Genomic DNA, 16,469 nt, shown 5'->3' with positions numbered 1-16,469 from the left:
ATAAGTTAGATTGAAACGAAAATCTTCAAGAAAAAAGATAACGGGCTCAGATAAGTCATTTGCAAAAACATACAAGTGCATAGACACATCGATTTACAAAGCCCATATAGGTAACGAAGAAAGTTCCACGTAACAAGATATAACCTTTTATTAAACATTCAACAATCTTTCAGACAATAAGTTATAATTATAGTTCCATTCAACAGATCGAAATGGTCACTAACACAATACTTATTGCAATTAGTTTTTTTATTATTAAAACAGCTATCATATACATCATAAAGAATATAAAAAAACAATATCAAATTAGTATTTGTATTCAATTCTCCGTAAACAAACTTAAAGAAAAAAGAGCAATAAATCTTGAAATTTGAACCGCAAAATGTCATTCTAATTTTCATCTAACTTTCAGATATTTCTAAACAAAATAAACAAGTGAAGTAGAAAAGAATTTGTTGGCATGTTTTTAATAAATATTAAAATACCTACCCATGTAGATACTTTGAACGAAAAGCACTGGAGCTAGAAATTAAATATTCCTTTAGTAAATCATATACATCGATGAAATCTTGCACCGTAACCTTTTTTAATAACAAAACAGCAAATATGTTTCGTTTCGCAAAAAGTAAACTTTATTTAAGACATGCGGTTCGCCTCGACTTTGTACCGATGCACTTTGTAATAATCTTTTATGTTTTTAAAATTAAATACTCAACAAGCTGGATAATTTTAACTTACAATATATGAATGAATTATTAAAATTTTTTTACTTTATTAATTATAAACATAAAATCAGACCTTTCCTCTTCATAATATTAGACTAGACTAAATTAGTAAGTAAGCAATAGACATAAATCCAGTCCGTTACAAAAAATCAATACGTCGATTGCAGAAATTAATTAAATACAGAGTTCCTTTTTATGTTAGTGATAACTCAAATGAGAGTGTTTATAATATTTCACGTTTCATATTTCATTACAATGGGTAAAGCATTTAATGCACGAGAGCGAAATAAAAAAACAAACTCAGTCTCACAATTATAATATTAGTTAGAGCGTAAAATAACAAAAATGGAGAGGGTTGAACCATAACATAAAAAATAACAAAAATTAACAGGGTTGAATCATGACATAACAAGGTTAAAACTTTCCAATACATCGTTTTTTTTTTTTTACAAAATCCAAACAGTTCATAACCAAATCATAACAAGTTGTGCATAAATGGAATTATTCAATAAAACGATTGCATTTGTATGCGGTAATTTTATTCCAAAAATAATATTGGCTGGAGGCGGTATGAAGTGATTGCGGTTAAACGAGGTACCTGATCGATAATTGAATGGATTACCGCTGTCTATAGCAAGACCTCTCCCTTTATCCGAGTGAAAACCGTTAAGTTATATACTAGCCTATGTACTAGACATACAAAGTCATTGCGTTACCAAATACGTTATATGACAGTATAAATGTAAAAAATTATTATTCTCGTATGCCATTCTATATAAATTTATAAAAATGCTCTATTAAATTTTAGTTCGTTTGTAATATGGAACTTCCAACCGTTTTTTTAACGAAACTTATGTTTTCGATAGCTCATTTCTTGAAGTTATGTATAGGCTATTAAAATCGCTACTGCCGTTAGTAACTCAGAAAATGAATAGAAACCACTAAGCATAAAAAGAAGTAATAGCATGTGCATCTCATAGGATGAGATGCGACGGGTCGGAAGAGGAGACTTTTAAATTAAACGTCGGCTAAAACCACAAGGCACAGTTAGGGTAGATACACACATATATTATTAATTTTGTATTGTAGTAGTTACTGTTGAACTGTGTTGATATTACCACCATTTATTGGGACTGAGTGGTAACAGAGCCGAGAGTGACGTCTCCTCTAACAAATCTAACTAATCTATATATGTACATATATATGAAAATGAATACCTATTTCCCTTTGTCACGATCTCACGCGTGAACGGATGGACCGATTTAGCTTTTTATTTTGTTGTGTTTGTTATTGACGGGAGAAGGGTTTTATGAAAAAAAAATGTTTCGCCGAACAGAAATTAAGACATGTGTTTCGGGTCAGCTATATACTATAGTACTATAATAATAATAACTCAACGTTCAAAAGATTTTCCTATATTTATTTTCTTTGTATGTCCCAAACCATTTTGGGACCATCTTTTTGCCCATCAACATCCGTATGTTTGATGGGCAAAAAGAACACAATCATAGATATTGTTTCAATCTTCAGATATAATTTATTTATAGTTACTGTAGTAGTTACTATAATTAATTTGGTCTTAGCATGAAGAACGTTATGATAAATATAAGTACTTATTTATAATATATTTATTTTATAAATTATCTGTAACTCGTACCTCTTAAAAGAATTCATATTAAATTATTCCAACTAGGAATCATTTTTCTTATTCCCATATTAAGTTAGACAAATCACTACCATACATTACCATAGTGTTCATATTTTTTACAGCTGTCAAGCTAAACATAGTATAGCATATATTGTGTGAAACTGTTTCTAATACATTGAGATATATTCTTTGATTTGTTTTTAGTTACTATACTCTAGTCCAAAACCGTATCATACGGAGAAAAAATATAAGAAGCTCTATCACCAAGGAGGATAATGAAGAGAATCCAATGATGTCATCATAAAAGCCACGACCACTATGTAAAGAGTAAACGACTATAGAAGATAGAAGAAGCTGTTCTTCGCGGTTTCGCTTAACGTTTAATTTTAAAGATATAACTGCCATCCTTGATTCCAAATCCGTTTGCTATTTTTTTTATTAGTGTTTACTTTGATTATTAATTCTTTTTAATCGTCTCCTAATAAGATTCGAAGTTTCATCATGTTTGTCTATCGAATGCAACATGATTTTTAAACCGACTTTAGATCCAAAGATTAATGCTTCAAATCAATATACTCTTCAGCTTTATGTATTAGTATTGATTGAATAACAATGATTGAAAAACAAAATAAAATGACCTTACATTGTATTCCACTTTTCAATCCAACAACCAATTAAAAGTATTAAAACCCTCTCGTAACTCCAATCTCGATTTTCAATTACCGAGCGCATTCGTAGCTTACTTAATATTTTAGTGGCATAATAATATTGAAAATTAATTGCCTACTTCTGAATGTTTTTAATTGCAGGGTACGGAGGCATGACATCTCACTCCTTGGGAATATCAACAAATGAGGAGTACATGCGTTAAATGAGACATGTTGTCTATGATACTGTTCATTTATATAGTATGTTGTCTCGGATTCTTGCTACTTGGTAGTTCATTCACATAAATTTCGATTTAAAAGTATATAAAATGTATATCAATTATTTAAAAGAGCAACATGCAAATTGATTCTTCTTGGTTGTAACTGCATTTTGAATGCGCAGAAAATTTAATAAAAGTACCTACGACTATTCAAAAAAGGTAAAAGGAATCTATTTCATTTTGCATTTCTTTAACAACAATTAGGTATAATTCTATACAGTCAAATTCAATTTCAATTCAGTTATAACAATTCTTTGCATTTATAAATAGAAAATTCTGGAAATGTACATCAATCACGCCATTACTAAAGGCGCATTAGAGGAGAAGGTGTGTCGATATATAATACTCTACATTCGTAATATTTCCAGGTAAGAACGTCTTTAGAGAATCAGATGATGATGAAGATGCATTTACTTTGTAGTTGATTTCAAAAACATGAGGTAAAACAATAACAAAATAAACAGGCAGTGGTCAAGAGAAGACCATCTGTCTCTATTTTTTGTTAAAATACTTTGGGATATCCATACCAATTAAAAAATATATTTTGTGATACATAGGATCTCCCTTGTTGATCTCTCATAATTTTTGTCTTTTATATTTTGTTACTAATTTGAAGATTTTATCATAATTTAGCCTTTATCGGTATCGATATCTATTTGGAATCGGGGGAATATATAGGTATTATCGTGATAGGTGATACCTAGTCAAAATTCATATTTCATTATTTCAAAGTGGAATAATGGTATAATTTTATCATGTTGCCTCTATTATATTCAAAGTGATGTTGACACACTATATAAAGATATTTCTTAAAAAATGTCAAATGTGTATTATGATCCCATGCAGATCTCTTCTGAGAACAACAGACAACGGTTTTTGTTTTGTGCAAAACATTAACAGATTTCTATAATAGCAATACTAGAATGACAGATAAGATAATGACAGATATATTATTACCAGCTGATAACCAGCTTCGTAATATAAACTAGCTTCAAATCAAATTTAACATGAAATAATTACAAATAAGATCCATTTAGCCGTTCAGTCCCGAAAGTAATAAACAAATAGGCACACTTTATCATTAATAATATTAGTATTGATAGTATTAGGACAATATATATTAAGTTGCGAACAAGCTAAATAAATCCAAAATCTTATTATCTATGTTCAAATGGAGTCGCAAGTCGAAGTAAAAGTAAAAATTCTATAGAAATCGTGATCCGCAATTTCGTTCAATATTCCCAATTTTACGCTCACAAATAAAATAAATGGACTCTAAGATTGATCGTGGCTGAACGTGACAACAACATAAATGTTGTAACTTTGATAGTGGCAAAAGCCAAATCAAAACTTCTTTGAAGAAATATTATTTTATTTTCATGATACATAAGTCATAGTACTTTATGTTGTTCAAATGTCTGTCTGTTTGTTCCGGCTAATCTCTGAAATGGCTGGACCGATTTTGACGGAACTTTTTTAGCAGGAAGCTGATGTAATAAGGAGTAACTTAGGCTACTTTTATTTTAGAAAAATAAAGTTAAATTTCACTCGGACGAAATAAGGGAACATATAGTGATAAATATAATAATATAAAATTACGACTGTTATCTCAAATGGGGCAGTCAGAGGCGTCTAAACTGTCCATCGCGGTGAACGTAACATTTGAGATAATGTCGCTGCTGCGCTAAAATGTCGTCACTAGGTAAACTAAGCCTATATACCACAAGACTACTCTACTACAAGAATACTCTTATACCAAGAGTATTCATGAGACAAATTTTTTGGTAATCTTTAAAAACTATTTGTTAATGTTTGTTTTCGATTTATTTTTAATTATTCATAATTTTTGTATATATATGTATATATCAAAGAAGGAGATAGATTCTCTTTTGCATTATAGAACAACATCGATTTGTAAGTAAGTTAGTTATATATCATAACAATAGTTAATAACTTTTAACTATTGTTATGATATACGTTATTTCAAAGTGAAAGATGTGTACCTATACATCTGTAAAACTGTCAAGAGTTACGCCATCATGACATTGTTTGTTTAAAATGAAATCAATCGAGCATTTTTTCTTTATATTTCGTTTTACATCTAAACGTCTTGAAATATATACTTTTTGGGGAAAGTTGATAGATAAGTATACACATAGTATGTGGGTATATATGAAAAACATCCTCTCAAAAGCTTTGCCGAATACGTGACGTAGTCGACACTCACGTATAGAATTGATGATAGGGGTATTGGGTTCAATCCGACCTTTTCTTTGGAATAAAAGTGTGAGTAGTAAAATAAATGTGCTTGATAATCCGTTAAAGCAGTGGATTTTTTAAAGTAACCGTCACATTTGCTATTTGTTTGTGTTTTCAATGATTGATTGTTAGCCGTTTATCCTTTTGCTTTTATATTAGTAGAATTTTATAAAACTTGCTTGGGAATTTTATACCTTGTACATTGAGAATAAAGTATAATGTCTAATTTAAATGGTAGACTTTTACACACAATTATTTTAAAGTCATTACACATGGTTTATACGGTCGTTACTAAGTTTATGAAAACCATGTAGTTTTAACAGGAACAGTAGACGTGTAACGTTTTACGTCACGTTTTAAAATATGGCTATGAGTTTAAATATAATTTGTAGAACATTTGTTTTTTATGAAACTTAAATGGCGATCAAGTTAACATCCCACCTTATGGTAAATGGTAACCGTAATAAATAAAACATAAAAAGTTTATTACCTACACGTAACAGATCAAACAAAGAGTACAAGCCTTCTCGCTAAAAGAGACATCGTCCAGGCAACCTTCAGTAATGAACTGTTGTCGATTTATGGTTAGCGAACATTAATTGTCAAAGTTTTCAAATTGCTGCGAAGCCTCCAACTTAACTTAATGACTGTTATCTATCGACAAATGGTTGAGATGGCTTAAAATGCCCTTCAAAGTTTCAAATAGCTCAAGTTACGCATACCACACAGTGACCAGCGGACGGATTTCATTAACATATTGTTGCCTTATTGGCTGCCGATTAATGAACATTTCAACTATCTTCTGTAAATTTCAAACTAACTAAATCCCGTGGCGATACCTGCTTAAAATATATACCATGTGAATGAACGTGAATACATTTGATAATTTTAAGTGTATCAGTTACAAAAAGAATTAAAGCTTTTTTTATTTATTTAATTCAGGCTATTAGTGGCATTATAAATATCTCATAGATTAACATACATAGGTAATAATAATAAAATATAAATATATATATTTATAAAAACATAGTACAGATTTCAATAAAAATTGGTATAACCATGGACAATGATATATCCAAAGACATCTCTTAATGAATGTACAAATTTCTTTTTTCTCAAACAAAACAATTTTTTTTTAATATACTCTTTTCTTTTGAATATTCCTTTCTTTTTTTAGCGTAGAAATATTAGTACACTTCTAACCAGTACTTCCCTGTGATTTTGATTAATTTCGGAATATGTATTTCAATCAATAAAAACTTTAAACAATATATTCTACATTCATAAAGAAAATTTGAATTCATAGTTATTTTGTTTAGTTATTTCGAATTATATAATCTGTAATAGTATTAGCACATATAACATAATGTATTAGAATAAATAATGCTAAGTGTTTCAGATAAATAAATCATTCGGAAGAAATGTTAAAATCGAGTCTCGTAAATGTTAAAAAAATAACGTACATAAATAAGATTATCTTCCGAGCAAATGATTCAACTTATGCACTAGAAGCTAACAACAAGAGTCATAACGTCAACAACTTATCACAAACTGTAATTCTGTGGTTATGCATTTGTACATTCTCAAACTTTGTTTACGTCTATGTTATAGTTGAATTACATAGTACATATTGCGATATATTCATACTTAGTAATTACAATTGACCATATCGTGTACTCAGTCTCTTTATTTAAAATTAGATAAAATCTATTCTGTATCTGCGATCGACCGGTTTATTTTATATATACACTAGCTGACCCCGCAAGCGTTGTTTTGCCGTATATTAAAAACGCTATTAAAAAATTCGTTGAATAAATTTAAAACAATATTTAGGAGTTGACAACCCACTTACGGGTATGGAAAATAGATAATAGCCGATTCTTAGACCTACTGAATATCGCAGATACAGAATTGATTTTGTCTAATAGCATATAAATTTTCATAAAAGTCGGTCAAGCCGTTTCGGAGGAGTATCGTAACTAACATTGTGACACGAGAATTTTGTGTATATATATATATAATAGTTTACTTCTCCCTATGAGGCTATATTATTTATATATTCTTGACGGCCTCGGCGGTCCAGCGGCACAACGCTTTTCTTCCGATGGTTTCGGGCTCGATTCCTCGCACGGTACAAATTTTGTATTCATGAGTATGATTGTTTGTATCAGTCTGGTATTTTCTATGTATATTTTGTGTGTACTTACAAATATATATATATTTGTATATACATACATATACTAGTATTTTCAGTTGTCTGGTGCCCTGCTCTGCTCTGCTTACCGTAGGACTTGGATAACACTATGCTAATTGTCCAGGGTTATTATTATTATTTTATGTATATTACAAGTATGTATTTATACAAAAAAAGTGTAAATATGTATTTCTATCAGTAGTCTAGTACTCATCAGGGATGTTAGGGAGCTCCGTAACCGTAACCGAAACTTTCGAATATCCAATATAAAAAAATATTCGTAACCGTAACCGAATCCGAAATAGTTAATAATAGTTTCGGATTATATCGGATAGCGGCGGAGCCTAATAGAGACACGTTATGTAACCATTTTATTAGCTATTTGTAATTTAAAATTCCTTAAAAAAATAATATCCGTGTCGGATATGAAATTATTTCGGATTATCCGTTAGTTTCGGATAATTTCATCCGAAACTAACGAATAATCCGAAATAATTTCATATCCTCATCCGTATCCGTATCCGGTATAATAATCATTCCTATTTCCGAAACCTATCCGTATCCGAAATTTCATATCCATAACATCCCTGGTACTCATAGCATAAATCTGGGACTAGATAGCGCTGTGTGAATTTGTCATGAATACAAAAGTTGTATCTGACTAAACAGAAATGTATTTATTATACTAAATTTTCATTTAAATTTATAGTTCTTTTATAATATATTCTTGTATATAATTCATTCTGTCTTGTCAATAGTTTCCCAAAATATATCTCCGTATTCCAAATTGTTTAAATTACTAAGTTTGTTTCTCATCTATGATACTAGATGGCGCTAGTGGAAAAATTGAAACGCGCTAAGGTTTGACTTTTGTCCCAACCCATGTACTGGAATTGTATTAATTTTTTTTGGTCGCTTTTTTGGTCACGGCGGTGACGAATATACGCAGTGTAAATAGTTGTGTGTTTTATTGTAGTGCCCTCTATAGTAAATTGTTTTAAACAAAATTGGTGCCGAAACCCGGGAAAAGTTGAAAAGTCGTAAGTGGCGGTGGTGAGTGCTATGGATTGTGAAATTGGACCTTAAAACTGTGAGTAAAATAACTTGGTAAAAATAAAGTGAAATATTAACTTTGAATTATTTAGTAGTAAATTTGGACTTGTAAAATTTTAAAGTAAATTCATAGACTTAGAAAAATTTAGTGTAAAAGTGATCAGACGAGGACTCCATGTCGAAAATATTCAAAGTGTTTAAATAGTTTAAAGACTTAGTTTCTGGCGGCTTACATCAACATAGAAAAATTTCAAAGTGTTAGAACATTTTAAGGACTTAGTTTCTGGTGGTTACAACAACTTAGAATATTTTTCATGTATCTTGTGGACTACTTATACACGGAACATTGACTTTGAAATATTTTTGCCCTTATATTAATTTAGGCAAATATAATTGTGATACACGTTGGACAATTTAATGAGATAAATTAATGCACAGATATTCTATTAGTGTACAACATTAATTGTTTGGATTGATTTAAAGATAAAATTTGAATACATTATTAACAATGGAGGGTTTACTGAATATACAAGAGGATAGATATCAAAGGTTATGCAAATCAGAATTAAATTATAAGAAAAGTCCAAAGGATAGAATAACCAACAGTTACTTGAATACGAGACTAGATACATTGGAAAAGCTTTGGAAAGATTTTCAAGATACTCATCAAGAAATTGTCACTGTAATTACAACTGAGAAGCGCAACGTCATTGGGTACTTTAAGAATGATATCTATGACAAATTTGAAGAAAATTACATTAATTATAAAAGTTCCTTACAAGAGGTTCTTCAAACAAAAAACCCTGTTGTTGCACATTCTATGCCAGTAGCGCCTACTACCAGTGACGTAAAATTACCGTGCATACAATTACCCACGTTCAGCGGAAAATATAACGATTGGCAAAGCTTCTTTGATATGTTCTCATCAGTCGTACACAATAACAAGAGTTTATCATCAGTCCAAAAGTTACATTATTTAAAAGGGAGTCTGTCGGGCGAAGCAGAAGGCTTACTTCGAAATTTACCTACTACAGAACTCAACTACGAAATCGCATGGACAACACTTACTAAACGTTATAATAATAAAAGATACAATTGTAATGCAATATTAAAGGCCTTATTTTCACAAAAACACATCAACGTGGAGTCTGCACCTGCTATTAAAAGTTTACTTGACACAACATCGGCATGTCTAATTTCATTAAATAATTTGGGCATTGCTACTAGTTCTTGGGACGCCATGGTGGTTTATTTGGTGACTTCTAGACTGGATCACGAATCACTTCGTCAATGGGAGACAAGGGTCAGTGTAATATCATCTGACACATTACCAACCTGGAAGGATTTAATGGAATTTCTTGAGTCGAGGTTTAGAACTTTAGAAATTATAGATACCAATAAACACGCCACGAGAGCGCCACAGCAGAATATTAAACAAATGGAGAAATTTAAGTCATTTGCAGCTGTTCAAGATAAAAAATTAACTACGAAGCAATCATGCGTTATGTGTGCAGGTGATCACCTAATTTTTCAATGCAAGTCGTTTGGACATTTACTACCACGAGAAAGACAAGATCTTGCTCAATCAAAGGGATTATGTTTTAATTGTCTCGCGCCCACTCATACTGTAAGAAAATGTCGTCAGTCAACATGCTGCCGTAGATGTGGAAGGAGACATCACTCACTGCTGCACCTCGAAAAAGAAAATAATCAAGGGCCTATAAATAATTTAGAGAATACAAACACTGATTCAGGGCGACCCACATTAGAGAACACAAATTCAACTCCTGATAGTGAAGTGAGAGTTGTTGCCAATTTTGCTAAAGAGAATGAGATAGGAACGTACAGAGTGTTATTGGCAACGGCAGTTGTTAGAGCTTATTCGCGAAACGGTCAATCGAATTTACTTAGGGTGTTAATTGATCAAGGATCACAAGCGTCGTTTGTGACCGAAGAGACGGTTCAATTGCTAGGGCTTAAACGTACTCCAGTAAATGGTTGTGTGTCAGGTCTGGGAGATGGTCAATTAAGAATTAAACATATGGTCTCTTTTCGTATAGAATCACAGAGAAATTCAAACAATTCAATTCAGATTACCGCTTATGTATTAAAATCACTTACTTCACGTATTCCATGTACTAATGTAAACATTCCTGATTGGCTAGACATCGAGAAATTATCACTAGCTGATGCAGGGTATACGTCACCAGGTAGAATAGACGTTCTTCTTGGAGCTGAAGTTTATAGTGAAATTTTATTGAGTGACATGTTGAAACATCCACAAGGACATATGTTAGCACAAAACACTATTTTTGGGTGGGTTATTTCAGGAAGAGTGTCACAATCAACTTCGGTAAATGAGAAATTAATAAGTTTACATATACAGATAAGGGAAGATACTTTATTGAAACAATTTTGGGAATTGGAAAATGAGCCAAATACAATTAAAAAGAAGTTAACCAAGACAGAAGAAAAATGCGAAGAAATTTATGAGTTAACTACACGTAGAAACGATGAAGGGAGGTTCGTAGTGAAATTGCCATTAAACAGAGAGAAACCAGAATGTGAAAATGGAAAATTAAAGGATATTGCACAAAAAAGATTTCATTTCCTTGAAAGAAAATTTCAGAAGAATCCTGCATTTAAAGAAGAATACAATAAAGTCATTCTGGAATATTTAGATTTAAATCATATGGTACGCGTTAGTGATGATTCCGATAACTGTAAGGCTGTTTATTTCCCCCATCATGCAGTGGTGAGGGAGGACAAGGAAACAACAAAGCTACGCGTTGTTTTTGATGCGTCATGTAAAGGTGTCAATGGCGTATCTCTTAATGACAATCTTCTTGTTGGACCCAAACTTCAACAGGATTTAAGGTACATTTTAATGAGATGGCGAAAGCATAGGATATGTATTGTAGCGGACATTATCAAAATGTACAGACAGGTTCGTGTACGTGCTGAAGATACGCGATACCAAAGAATAGTTTGGCGATCAAATCCTGATGAACCGATTGGTCATTACGAATTACTTACCTTAACATTCGGTACAGCCTGTGCTCCGTACTTGGCTGTAAAATCACTGCAACGATTAGCAGATGAAGAACAACATAATTTTCCTATTGCAGCAGAAATAACAAAGCGAGACTTTTATGTTGATGACCTTATGACGGGCTGTGAAACTGAAGACAAAGCTGAAGAAATTTATAAACAATTGAATCAATTACTAAATTCAGGTGGTTTCCAGCTTCAAAAGTGGAACAGTAATAGTAGCAGTTTTCTACAATTTATTGGCCAAAACAATCAAGATGACGCTCAATCATTAACGGTAAAATCAAATTCTATAATCAAGGTTTTAGGGATCCGATGGCATAGAGATTCGGATAAATTTCAGTACATTGTGAAGTTACCAGAGTTGAGTTTACCAGTTACAAAGAGGAAGGTGCTTTCTACTATCGCAAGTTTATACGATCCCATGGGATGGATTGCGCCTGTAGTGATTGTTGCTAAAATATTCATTCAAAAGTTGTGGAAGTCTGGATTGCCATGGGATAATGAATTAACGGAAGACTTGTTAACTGAGTGGTTGATATACAGGGAAGAGCTAATTAATTTAGAGGAGATATTGATACCGAGATGGTTACAGTATACGCATAACTGTAAAACAGAGCTGCATGCTTTCGCTGATGCGTCGCAGTCTGCCTATGCAGCCGTAGTATATCTACGTGTAATAGATAATGACGGTCGGGTTTATGTCCATTTAGTGACGGCAAAAACAAAAGTTGCCCCAATAGAAAAACAACTGTCAATTCCGAGGTTGGAACTTTGTGGTGCAGCATTAGCTGCAAAGCTATTATTTGAAGTGTCGCAAATAATGGAGGTTCCTAAAGAGAATTTGTATGCATGGTCAGATTCGACTGTCGTTTTGGCGTGGTTACGAGGTTTGCCGTCACGATGGACCACTTTCGTCAGTAATCGTGTATCTGAGATTTTAAATATTATAGACAGCGATCAGTATAGGCATGTCGATACAAAATTAAATCCTGCTGACTGCGCTTCTAGAGGCTTGCAACCATCTGAGTTGAAAACTCATACACTTTGGTGGAATGGACCGATATGGCTGCATGAGCCAATTGTTGATTTACCGATATTTGAGTTCGCCACTAAAGAAGAGGAAAAGGTTAGCAAGGTAATAGAAATAAAGTCTTTAGTCACAATAAACAGAAAAGAAATCAACAGACAATTAATAGAGGAAGAAAGTAATTTCATTTGGAGTAAATATTCATCATTAAAGAAAATGTTGAGAATAATTTCATATATTAGAAGATTTTTAAATATAAAAGTAAATAAACATAAATATCCTAAATTTATAACAGTTCAAGAATCTGAAGAGGCATTAATGATATGTATTAAGCAAGTGCAACATTTGTATTTCAGTGATGAAATGAAACAACTACAGAAAGGTAGTGTATTCAAAAGAAGCGAAGTTTATTCTCTTAATCCTTTTTTGGATGAGAAAGGAATTTTGAGAGTAGGTGGTCGCATACATTTGGCGAAGTTGAACTATAATGAGAGACATCCCATCATAATGCCTGAGATAAGTCATCTTACCCAGGTCATTATAATGGACGCACATAATTCAACAATGCACAGTGGACCTCAAACAATGCTTAACTACATTAGAAGTCGATTTTTCATAATACGAGCTAGGAAATTGGTGAAAAAACACTTTAGAAAATGCATCACTTGTTTGAGATATGCCCAAAGAAAAAATACTCCGTTAATGGGTCAGCTGCCTGAAGTTCGTTTGCAACCAAGTAAACCATTCAAATCAGCTGGGGTTGACTACGCAGGACCCATCAACATCAAATTTTCTCCAGGAAGAGGAGCTAAGTCATACAAAGGTTATGTTTGCCTCTTTATTTGCATGGTGACTCGTGCTATACATTTAGAAGCTGTTTCAGACTTAACTGCAAAAGGCTTTATTGCTGCGTTCCGAAGGTTTGTTGGTCGACGTGGATTTTGCATGGATCTCTATAGTGATAATGGCACCAACTTTGTTGGTGCCGATAAAGAACTGAGACAGATGTTTGATGAAGCAAAATCAAGAGTTCCTCAGGAAATTGCAGAATTACTTGCTCTACAAAAAACTACATGGCATTACATCCCTCCCTACAGTCCTAATTTTGGAGGACTTTGGGAAGCCGCGGTACGCTCAACCAAACTAATTTTGAGAAAGGTGATCGGTGAAAGTACGCTCACATATGAAGAATTGTCTACGGTCTTGATCCAAATTGAAGCGTGTCTGAATTCGCGTCCATTGAGTCAATTAAGTGATGACCCTTCTGACCCTCTTCCACTGACACCCGGTCATTTTCTGGTAGGAGAACCCATCATAAGTGTAGTTGATAATTTTCATTATAATCAAATTAGTAATGTAACTGGTTTAGAACGGTGGAGATTAGTTCAAAAAATGATAAACGATTTCTGGAATCGGTGGTCTAAAGACTATTTATTGCATTTAGATAAGAGATATAAGTGGAGTATAAAAAGATCTGAGCCAGATATTGATGATATTGTAATAGTCCGAGAAGAAAATTTACCACCCACGAAGTGGATACTTGGTAGAATTGTAGAAAAGCATGCCGGTAAAGACAATATAACTCGTGTGGTTACTCTTAAATGCAAGGACAAATTGTTAAAACGTCCTGTTAATAAACTTTGTTTTTTGCCTAAAAAGTAGTATCTACATTAGTGCAACATTGTTTTTGTATTTTTTGGTGTGTATTAATAGCAGTAAGAGATCTGTTAATTTTGTTACTTTAAGTTTAATTTTATATTGTCATGGTGGGCGGCTGCATTTGTCATATTGATTATTATTTGTTCAGTTACATATAATTAAGGTAGGCGGCATCATTGCTTGTAAATTAAATTGAATTTTGTTTTTTTTTTTTTTTATTTTGGCCTATTTGTTGTATGTAAAAATATGTTAAGTTTTCTTTTGTCAAATTATTATTTGTAAGGACAAGTCCTTGGTGGGCGGGATGTTTAAATTACTAAGTTTGTTTCTCATCTATGATACTAGATGGCGCTAGTGGAAAAATTGAAACGCGCTAAGGTTTGACTTTTGTCCCAACCCATGTACTGGAATTGTATTAATTTTTTTTTGGTCGCTTTTTTGGTCACGGCGGTGACGAATATACGCAGTGTAAATAGTTGTGTGTTTTATTGTAGTGCCCTCTATAGTAAATTGTGTTAAACACAAATCTTTTTCTATAGTTTTTTTTTCCTATACACATATAAAATGTATGTAATAAAAACTACAACTAAAATTATTCCTATTTCATTCGAAATATAAATACATGTTATACTGAGATCTACTACAAATCATGCCATGCAATTTTATTTGTTTTCGCAAAATTACTTCGCACCTCACCACTGTCATCCAGTTCGTACCTATAAAAATATTTGTCACTCGAATGCTTTCGACGAAGAAAAACTTCGAGTTTGTTTATCTAGTTGACATAAATTAAGTACTTACGAGTACCAACTTTGTTTGTATTTACACAAGTCGTTTCAGCACTTTTCATTTTGATGAGGACCGGGCAATTCCGATTGTTTGGAAAATTCCGTCAGTACCTATCATGATTCTTTGAAAAATAAACACAAATAACCTCATATCTACATATGTATATGTATAAACGTGGTCTGTGTGCAATTAATTAAAGATTAATCATTAAGAAATATGTACTAAAACTTCATCTATGAATATTATTTAAATTTGTTTCTCTCTACGGCCAAACTTGTGATTAATTTTATCTTTCTATAATATCTAATAATAAAAAATTATTACACACAGGCTATGACTATTCAATTATTAAAAAACAGAGCTTGTGGATATTGCGGTTACTAATAACAAGTCAGAAATACTTACATAAGTATTTCTGACTTGTTATTAGTAACCGCATGTAATAATTTTTTATTCATACATACATATGTATGAATAAAAAATTATTACACACAGGCTATGACTATTCAATTATTAAAAAACAGAGCTTGTGGATATTGCGGTTACTAATAACAAGTCAGAAATACATACATAAATAGATATATATTTTTATAAAGACAACAATAACACCCAAACATAATAAAAGCATCGTGGTCGTGAATGTATATTACTCGTATTTATGTATTTGTATCGTACGAGAAACGAATCCGCAAGCATCAGAAATAAGGCGATACGTGAAACCGCCAGACCACCGAGGTCTATAAAATGCAATATTTTGTCTTTTTTGACTTATAAGTAGCATAATGTAGTTTTATAACAATAAAAATCCCCTTTTTTGTTTGAAATAGTGTGTGTTTGAAATAAACGATGAATTCTCAAAGAGAGGAAAATCGTTAGTACACGGTAGGGTAGATTTTCCATATAAAAGGCCGATCAGAGAGCCAGTAGGGGAGGCCGCCTTGCCTCGAGCTAACCTAAAGAAAGAAATCTGTAACATAGAAGATAGAAAGATTGTAATATCAATAATTCACAGTTCGCTTGTTTTGAAGCTATCATTCTAGTTTTATTCCTGTTCCTTATAAATAGAATAAAGAATTGATGAATCTGTGAATATTTTTGTGTACGAGTATTTCTATACACAATATAACTTGTAT

The 16,469-nt window shown here is 32.2% G+C and overlaps 1 protein-coding gene across 1 annotated transcript; it reads left to right on the top strand.

Moving 5' to 3' along the window:
• Window positions 1-9,315: 9,315 nt before the first annotated feature.
• LOC131845624 (uncharacterized) lies at window positions 9,316-14,550 on the top strand. Its single transcript, XM_059194705.1, has 2 exons — window positions 9,316-13,066; window positions 13,184-14,550. The coding sequence occupies exons 1-2, from the start codon at window positions 9,316-9,318 to the stop codon at window positions 14,548-14,550; spliced, it is 5,118 nt and encodes a 1,705-aa protein (XP_059050688.1).
• The last annotated feature ends 1,919 nt before the right edge of the window (window positions 14,551-16,469 follow it).

Source organism: Achroia grisella, unplaced genomic scaffold, assembly GCF_030625045.1.
Source record: "Achroia grisella isolate CSIRO2021 unplaced genomic scaffold, CSIRO_AGI_Agris_v1 utg478, whole genome shotgun sequence".
Taxonomy (NCBI): Eukaryota; Metazoa; Arthropoda; class Insecta; order Lepidoptera; family Pyralidae; genus Achroia; species Achroia grisella.
The sequence above is the reverse complement of the archived record's forward strand: the minus strand, read 5'-3'. Positions and strand labels throughout refer to the sequence as shown.

What these genes read in the sequence shown, in the direction of transcription:
- LOC131845624 (XM_059194705.1), top strand. Translation starts at nt 9,316, where the DNA reads ATGGAGGGTTTACTGAATATACAAGAGGATAGATATCAAAGGTTATGC. An exon ending in ACAATTAATAGAGGAAGAAA is followed by an intron (nt 13,067 to 13,183) that starts GTAATTTCATTT and finishes AATTTATAACAG; the next exon opens with TTCAAGAATCTGAAGAGGCA.